This window comes from Neocloeon triangulifer, unplaced genomic scaffold (assembly GCF_031216515.1).
Source record: "Neocloeon triangulifer isolate White Clay Creek 2 clone unplaced genomic scaffold, ASM3121651v1 ptg000002l, whole genome shotgun sequence".
Classification (NCBI taxonomy): Eukaryota; Metazoa; Arthropoda; class Insecta; order Ephemeroptera; family Baetidae; genus Neocloeon; species Neocloeon triangulifer.
The window spans coordinates 6,449,641-6,458,827 of NW_026775545.1; the positions used below are offsets into that span (position 1 = coordinate 6,449,641).

A 9,187-nucleotide genomic window follows, 5' to 3' on the forward strand; every position below is an offset into this window, starting at 1 on the left:
AAAGCAGCCTTTTCCTGCCCTTTCACAAAATCGCGTTTTCCTCTTTCAGCGGCGTTCTCCGCTCTCTCGCATTCTGTTTATTTACAACCTCGCCCAATTACGCCGCTCAATTTGAACGCCGGCAACTTTCGAGTCCGACAAAATAAATACAAATCTCGGGCCTATGAATGTGCGTAAATCATTGGCGGCGGCGCTCTTACAGGAACTAGACATTAAATCGTGCCAAACGCTAATGAGCTCTTTGGTCTTGGTGCATTCGGCGCGTGTGTCGCAATTTCGCGCAGTCGGCGCGACTCGCGCCACTGTTCGTGTGAGTTTGGTATATATTTAGTAGCAGACAAACTTTCAAACAATGACACTCGCTTCGGCGTTAATTTAAGCTGCAATGGTGTCCTAAAGACTGTGAGCCACACTCTCACTCGAAAAGAAGTAAAATTCCAACTCTTGTCCATTATCTAGCTCTTGTTTTCACGATTTATTTATGTGATATTTTGCTATGTGGTGATATAAATATCATTAGTCAAATTAGCACTCAACATGTTCCTCTAAAATAATTTTTATTAATCTAAAAATTGTTGGCAGGCTCAGAATAATATATACTAAAAATAATGCTAAAGATCAAACTATGTTTTGTTTATTTTCAGCCTGCTTTGTTTTGGTTTAAAATGTTAAAAAAATAACAAATAATGATCCATTTAAATTAAGAAAATTAATCAATTTACTGTTGCAAAAAATTATCTTTAGAGGTATTTAATAATTTATAGCCATTGATTTTCTGAACCTTTAAAATAAATTTACTCTGCTGGTAGTTACCATATAATTATTTATTATTCTATTTAAATCATAGGAATAAGCAGCACAAATGGCAGAGGTTATTTTGTCACTAACTAAAACGCCAGCCAACAAAGGAGACACACAAAGCCGCAACTAAATTATGGTAAGTCCTTCATGTAGCCTTTTACATCTTCACTAACAGAAACAGCCTTTTTCTGCACAAATAACTCTTTTTTAACAAAGGTTGCAGTCGTGTTTGTTTTTTTTAAAAAGTTGTATTGTTCTGCAAAACTGCTGTTGCAAAAGCACCATAAATGTGAGATGCGAAATAGTCGTCATACACTCTGCCAATCCACTTCCTAGAAGAAGGATTTGCTTGCGAAATTTTCTCCACCCGAGGAGAGCAGTAAAATGAAAGCAGTATATGAATATCACTTTCTGAGAGCCTCGGCAAAATTGTGAGTACGCGAACGAAAGAGTGAGATAAATATATAGCTCGTCTGCTTTTGAATGGATAACGGCGCACAAGACGCCGAGTATATACGCGCGCACGTCAGAAAACTGCAATAATTTGAGAGATCCCCTTTTGATCTCGGCAGGGAGAGCAAAATAAACCTCAGATAGATGAGAAATAAATATTCCGCTCGCAGACAGCCTGACTGAGAAGTGCGCAGAAATAAATCATTCAAAATTTTCTCGCCAGCTGCTTTTCGCCACGTACAAAGTTGCCCTTTTATTTAGCATTCCGGTCAAATTCGGATGTGAGGAAACAAAAAATATCCCCCCAGAGTTTTATTTTCGCATCTGCTGACGTCACTTGTGGACCTGCGGCCGATCGGTCCATTATGCATTGTCAGCCAGCGAATCTAAACGTCAGCTTTTTTAATCGGACACCGGCCATTTGTTTGTTTTTGCTTTCGGCAGCTAGGGCAGTCATTCTCTCGGAGCAGAAGCGACCGAGACTGGCCCGTTATGATAACTCAATTAATGGCCCACGGGGCTGCTGGTACTTTTACGTAATGGCGAAAAAAGCCGTAAAAATCTGCACTCGGCGCTGCACCAAAACGCGACACACATAAAAGCATCAACGCGCCAGCCCTTTTATTCGCCTTAATAAACTCTAGATTACATCCCGAATAATAAACACCAGCCAGAGAGCAAACGCGATAAATCATCCGTAGGCAGCGCGGATTTTCAATGCCTGTTGAAAAATTCAAAGCTCTCTGCCGTGCACTTCACCGTATTTCCCAGCACTGCTGGCACCACGCCACGCGTTTTCCCTTTTCCTATAAAACGGGCAAAAAAATCAAGCGGCGCCTGCGAATCTCGCTTCAACCTTACACAGCGTGTTCCACACACTTTTTTTTACAATTTATTAAATGTGAGATGAGCATATTATTGACTTAATTTTTACTCCTACTATGAGAATATAGAGATTTTAATTTATGTAGTTTACTTTTGCATTTTAAGCTATAATGCAAACAATTTTTATAACTAACTTCGTTAAAATTGTATTTTTGTTACCTCTTACTTTTAAAAATAAAATTTTGTAAATTAATATAATATATTTTTTACATTTTTATTAAAAACATAAACATGTTTATTAATGAACAAGTCCTTCATTTATAAAACTAAACATTTCTCAAGCGTTACATTTTATAATTTTATTTATGCTTTAGAATAACTATTGGTTTAGTGTCAATAAATTATAATATGCCAAAACATTTCAACTCTGGAGTTCTCGCTAACTTCTTTTAAATTTTCATATTACTTAAGAAATAATTTTTTTAACTTGTTAAGGACATATTATTAAAACAAAGCGGCGGAGGGACCCAATTTACTGAAAGGTTCTTTATCTGCTCTCCCATAAACTACGCGGAAAATTCCGTCGCGTTTTGTAATCGGCTCAACAAAATAGTAGGGCATCTCGCGACTCCCAAACGTTAACTTTCTGCACAGTGGAGTAGCCCCAGAAGAGCAAAAATACAAAAAATAATATCAGACTTCGAGATGAAGGATCACCTGTATTGTAATTTGCATAAAAATACACCGTTTCTTGAAACGAAGCCATCCCGTGGACGTTTTACAATGGTAAGAAAATAAAAGAGATAAAAAAAAAACAGCGAGCAACAACCGCCCCGGACGACAGCGGCTCTATATTGCACAACGGCGACGACACTGCCACTATGCGGATAGAAGGGTGTATGGAGCGTACTTAGTATTACATAATAAGCTTTCTTTCTAAAGTTTACATGCACGCAAACAAGGGCTCGCATTTTTGTCACAGAAAGTTCGTAGAAAATCAATGTGTATGACGGAATGATAAAAAGGAAAACGTTATAATAATAGACGATTGATTTTGTTCGCGTATATAAAATTAGATCAATATTAGCAGCAGGTTGGAAACGAACCCACCAAAGCATTAATATAGGTGCGTACCATTTTTCTTTTGAGGAGTTGCAATTAAATTCCTTCTAAATTAATAAAAGAAAAAATACTTCCAATTTTTTAATTCCGAACACACCAAAATCAGTTTAAAAATCCAGCAAAGGCAATATAACAATCAGGCAGTTAGTTACATTTTCTTTCTCTCATCCCAACCAATCCGTCAAATGATATTAACTTACGGCAGCACAGTCATATTATTAAATAGATCGATTTGCCACAAAAAGGAGACGCGAAAGATGGAAGATGATATAACGTCACCAGCCGGCGTTGGCGACCCAATCATTTATAGAAATCCCGCGATCGCTTCGCATCGTCGCCGACTGGAATTGCAACGGCGTTTAAATCACCACTCGTTCAAACATTCATGTCACCGACGGTGATTTATTGTCGCAGTATAATAGGCAACGCCAAAGAGATAAAGCCCTTTTTGATGGGGAAAAAAATAAACAGAGCACATTCCTTTCCGAACTGGAAAATCTCTTAAAACGCAAAAAAAAAGATACAAAAATAGCAGAGTCGTTAAAAAAATTTGGATTTGTAATTTGACCTCAATTTATATTTAATTAAAAATTTAAAAATGCACGATGCAACTGGAGGAAATTATAAAATCGATTTGATAGATAGGGAGGTCGTTAGCATATTATTATTATTTCAAATGGAAACGCTGTCTGTCTCCGGCGTGTGGCAATTAACCTAATTAGTGTAATCGGCCAAACGATGGCGTGGCGGAACGCACGAATTTTCTGAAATAAAGTCAAGGTCGGGGTGCACGAGGATTGACTGACCTTCTGCGTGTCGCTTGTTGTCTGCTAGGGCTTCCTGCTTGCCGGTGGAGCGGCTGATGCTCAGCGGTCGAGCGAGTGCGAGAGACTGCGCCGTCTGCGGAGGCAGGCGGCGCCGCACCACCCCGCGCCCGCCGCCGCCACGCCACCCCTCTCGGCCCTGCCGAGCGACCGCCGCCGCCGCCGACACACACACTCGCAATCCTCTCTCTCTCTCTCTCTCGCCTTGGTTGCGTCCAACAAATAAATGCACGACGCTGCGCCAAAATTATGTTGTGCTCGTTTTTCCATTCCGCCGACCCCCAAGGTCGACGCAGTTGCTGTTCACTCAAATCAATTATCATTTGATAATTTGAATTTATTATAATGATGTAAAAATAATTAATATTTAAATTATTAATTTCAAGAATATATTTTGTTACATAATATCCATAATATATGTTTTAAATTATTAGAAATTAAATAAATTATTATTATGCATTGTGCATACATTTTATAAATATTTTTTCTCATCTGGATTCTGGATAGGCTATGATCCTGCCCAATCCTGCCAAGCTCCATTCAGTGCTTATCGGCTGGAAAGCCTGCCGAATGAGTAGGAATTCCAACAATTTGAGGAGGCACGTTCAGCACCTTGCGCTTGCGGCACCTCCAGTCCTCCTGATTATGAATGACGACATAGTGCACTTTTTGACGCGCTAAAAACGTCAAAGTAGTCAAAGAATTCTGTACATTTATACTGGCAGCCTAACACTCAAAGCTACTCAAAACTCAAATGAATTCCCCAAAATTGCCGTGATTTTTTTGAAACATCCTACTTATTAACTATGGTAAAAAAAATTCTTCTGAGATCTAGCAGATCAATTTTAACTTCTATTTTTTCACAATAATTTTCTTCTTAATATTTTTTCTTTATCAAATATTTTTTTGTTAAATTACTTATTGCTAATGCTCATTTTATGTCCAATTTTCTTTATAAATTTTAATTCACAAATTTTTTTTCATCTAATGACCTTTTACTGCACATGCAAGAGAGAGAAATTCAACAGAAGTTTACGTTTAGTATTGCTTTTCACAATTGATATGTTTGTTAGTGGTTTGGTAGTGGTGATTATATCCGGGCCACGTTCCGTGGCCCCACAGGCCATTGATTGACGTTGCGGCGACGCATCGCGGGTTGGTCTAAATTCTAACAGGGGGACACGTTTGTGTTTGAAAGGTTTTTCCATTTTGATGCCCTATCACGCGTCTAGGTGGATTTTATGATCGTCTGGTCGCTTTCGATCATGATTGCCCAAGGGAATTTAAATGCGGACTATCGACCGCGAAATCGCAAACAAGGTTGTGGTCGTATGTGGAACAAATTAAATCATGTGTCTATACCAGAGTCAATTTAGAATGATTTAAACGATTAAAACAACCAATGTTAAAATTTCATTTCAGATTCAAGAAATATGTTTTAAATAGTGAAATTAAATTGATTAAATTTTAAATCGTTCATTATACCAAATTAAATTAACCTGAGCGATAATGTTGCGAATTTTTCAACTGAATTTAAATTTTAATTCTAATTTTTGCGCGGTTTTTGTTTGTTAAAAAAAAAATTGAATTTTAAGTAATTTTGTTTGAAATATTTTTCAGAGAATTACTATAACGTTAATATTGATTAGTCCCAATTTAAAAGATTTTTTCTGAGGTTGGTTCTTGGAATAACATGAATATAACATTTTTAATATTGTCGGCGCTTTCTGCTTCCACTTTGCCTAACAATGAGAAGCATAGCGTATTTTTTTATTATATCTCCACAAAACTTGGCTCACGCAACGCACAAGAGACGAGGTCTTTTTGTAAAAGCTTGGAACCAAAAATCACGCGACGACGCGCATTTTGCTTTTTGTGCTCATATACCTCCTGCGTTTTGTTTAAAATAGTTATTTTATGTAAATGTATGTATAGAATAATATAATATAACATAATATATTAATGCCTTTCCAATATGAATATGTTTACCATAAAATATAAAATAATCCTAATAATATTCAGCTGACGAAATTATCAAATTAATCATTTGTGGCTTTATAATTCAATTTTCAGCCGCTTTGATATATAATATCTAATTACGAGTCAAGGTAATTAATATATGTAAATTTTAAAATTTTAAATTCAGTTTTGAATAGAAATTAAATAATTCAAATTTATTCTAATTACATAATCTTTGTGAGTCAGAACTTCACAATTTTATATCAAACAAACTTTTAATAATAAACTTTCTACTTAATATTCATCATGATATTAAATTATCCAATTCGTCAATCAAAGCTAATGAAAATATGCTCAGGATCTATAAATTGATAATTAATCAAAATATTAATAAAAAACGCATAAAATATTATGAACTTGGAAGTTTTAGAAAAATTCTTGCTTGTGGTGCCGTTTTGCCCAACAATTCCTTTTCTTTCAAATTAATTGTTTTAAACAATCGAACAACGTGATATGTAACAATTTGGACAAAGAAACTACAATAAGAAATAAAAAATTAACAATAATAAGGCTTCAAATATTTTAAATACCTTGTGCAACCTTGTGCAAAATACGATAGTCTTAAAAAAATTTGTGTTTAATATTGTAAAAAAAAGATTTAATTTGAGGGTTTTTTGTGTTCTTTTTTTTAATTTAAAAACGGCAGCTTCCTTGATTAGGTTTTGTAAATTGACTATTGTGATATTATAATAAAAGGCGAATATAATTTCCAATAAAATAATAATATAAACGATTTACACAATCCATCGAGAAACAACTGCAATTAAAACAACTAATTTTTTTAAACAATTTTAAATAAATAAATATTCCAGACGATTATTCTAATCTTTTCCCTCTTTCTTTCAGTCATTTTTTTTCCTCTACCAACAGCACAATTCACATAACTCTTGGGACAACTTTGTGTCTTGGACCTTGGACCCATAAAGTATTACATGTCATATTAGGCTTGGAGCACACGCAAGCGCCGTTTCGCGTCGAGCGCAACAACTACTACTACTCGGCGGGTCACGTGACTCTTGTGACGGCCAGCAGGTGGGTCATGGCGCTTGGGGAAAACAACAAAACTGATGAATAGCCACTTCGGAACTATCTGCTTCTTTGAATTCGCACCTTTCAGACACAAAAATGGAGCAGCAGCCGGAAAATCCTGAGGGCGCTTCTGCTGATGAGTCCAAAGAGGAGGTGATATTTTTGAGTCATTTTGACACTTCGAGCTTCGATTCCATATGGTGTGGAATGAATGGAATATTTTATTTGCAGGTGATGACCGGAACGCTAATTGAGCACCTCGAGATTTTGGTGACTGAGGCCGAAAAGAGGGCAAATGGTGCCCTGAATATAAAAGATTTCTACACAGTCTACTTAATTGAAACTAAGTAATTAATTGCATTTTTACTTAATATAATATAATTATGTAAATCTTGAATTTTTAATAAGACAAAAATATTTATTTTTATTTTATCGTGATATTTGTCATGATTAAAATTTAAAACAATTTTACAGATTAATGAATGGCAGCAAGTGGCCAATGGCTCGTGAGCTAAGTTCCCTGTGGCGTCGGTACAGTCAGTTTGAGATGCTGCGAGAGTACTTGGACAACATGTACCCCTTCATCATCTGCCCTTGCCTGCCTGAGAAAAAGTCTGTCTACTCCTGGAATAGCACGACGAACTCCTCCGACACCTTCGACCCAGATTTCGTTGACAGACGAAGGGCCAGTTTGGAAACTTTCCTCATTAGGGTTGCATCACACCCTGTGCTGTCCAGGGATGCCATTTTTCTGTCCTTCCTTCAGCAGAACGAAGGCTGGCAAGACAAACTTAAGGAATATGGTAGGATATGAGGACATATTTTAGATTTTGTTGTATTATTTTGCTTATTTTGGATGACTTTCAGCTGGTTACATCAACAAAGCCGAATCAAAACTGAAGTCACTGAGCTTGCCGAGTAGACTGAAAAGTTCAAATTCAGATAAACGATTCCAAATTTTACACAAATACGGATCTGATTTACAAGTAGGTTGAATTTTTAATTAACAAAGTATTCCACTTCATTTTCTCAAAATTAGATGAACATTACCAGTACCTTAAAAGTGAGAGCCAAATTGCTCGAGAAGCAATATTGTTTGCACAAACTGCATCAGAATTACGGCCGTGTTTTTAGTGAATGGAGTGCCATCGAGAAAGAAATGGGCGACGGACTTCAGGTGCGTTGCCAGTTTTTGATTGGGATTTCATTAATTTATTCATTTTTTAAACTTTCTAGAGAGCTGGGCATTACATGGATTCTTATGCCACTTGCATTGACACGGTGCTGGAAGAGGAGGAACTGATTGCAGATCAACTGAAGGAGTATCTTTATTTTGCAAATGCCTTGCAAGTTGTTTGTAAAAAACAAGAACTGATGCAATTAAACTTAGAAAGAGCCAAATCAGTGGTTGAGGCTAGAAATGCTGAAAAGCAAAGAATCCAACAAGGTTTCTTATTTAAAACAAATCTAATCAATCATATTTAATGGTTTTTATTTCAGGGAAATCAAGCCTGATGTTAAGACTGTTCGGAGCTGTTGATAGTGAGGAGATTAGGGAGGCAAAGTTGGAAGAGTTGGATCAGAAATTGAACCTGGACAATAGCAGTGTCAGCACAGCTCAGGCTGATCTCGAGTAAATAAACTTGCCCTTTTAAACAGGAATTGCTGCTAATTTTTTATTTTCTTTTATTCAGTAAATTTTCTGATGAAGCTCTTGATGATCATGAAAGGTTCAAGAAGCAAAAAAATCAAGATCTGAAAGAAACCCTCAAGTCTTTCGCAACTCTACAAGCAAAGGCATCTCGAAAGGTTTGTTTTATTGATTGATATAAGTATGCATTTGGTTCTAAGAAACCAATTTTTTTCAGAATGTGGCCATTTGGACCCACATGAGAGACTGTTTTATGAGTATACCTTAAAACGTATCAGCTGTGCCAATCATTCTTAATGTTAATAAAAATTATTATTGAATAAATTATCAAAAAATTGTGATCCTTTGTGAAAAAAAACGAAAAATCTACTGTTTAAACAGTTTACAATTTTATGCAGAATGTATTTATTTTCTCTGAACTAGTCTCTAAAATTAGAAATTTGGTATGGAGAAATATGCAATT

The 9,187-nt window shown here is 36.1% G+C and overlaps 2 protein-coding genes across 5 annotated transcripts in view; one reads left to right on the forward strand and one right to left on the reverse strand.

Annotated features, from left to right (window-relative positions):
- The window catches only part of LOC132205488 (glutamate-gated chloride channel), an 80,872-nt gene extending 76,734 nt beyond the window's left edge, over positions 1–4,138 (reverse strand). For all 4 annotated transcript variants that reach the window (XM_059634561.1, XM_059634560.1, XM_059634559.1 and 1 more), the window contains exon 1: positions 4,008–4,138. The gene's annotated coding sequence lies outside the window, so the exon portion shown is untranslated. The remainder of the gene's footprint in view (positions 1–4,007) is intronic.
- A 2,924-nt stretch (positions 4,139–7,062) lies between these two features.
- LOC132205489 (sorting nexin-4-like) lies at positions 7,063–9,151 on the forward strand. The gene is made up of 9 exons (XM_059634562.1): positions 7,063–7,226; positions 7,305–7,420; positions 7,548–7,876; positions 7,941–8,059; positions 8,113–8,250; positions 8,310–8,520; positions 8,574–8,706; positions 8,768–8,882; positions 8,942–9,151. Exons 1-9 carry the CDS (start codon positions 7,170–7,172, stop codon positions 8,990–8,992), a joined length of 1,269 nt encoding a protein of 422 aa, XP_059490545.1. The 5' UTR covers positions 7,063–7,169; the 3' UTR covers positions 8,993–9,151.
- Positions 9,152–9,187: the final 36 nt, after the last annotated feature.

Excerpts from the sequence above, each read along its gene's own strand:
- LOC132205489 (XM_059634562.1), top strand. The coding sequence starts at position 7,170 with ATGGAGCAGCAGCCGGAAAATCCTGAGGGCGCTTCTGCTGATGAGTCC. Across the intron at positions 8,521-8,573 it reads AAAGCAAAGAATCCAACAAG|GGAAATCAAGCCTGATGTTA; the intron begins GTTTCTTATTTA and ends TTTTTATTTCAG. Across the intron at positions 8,707-8,767 it reads ACAGCTCAGGCTGATCTCGA|TAAATTTTCTGATGAAGCTC; the intron begins GTAAATAAACTT and ends TCTTTTATTCAG.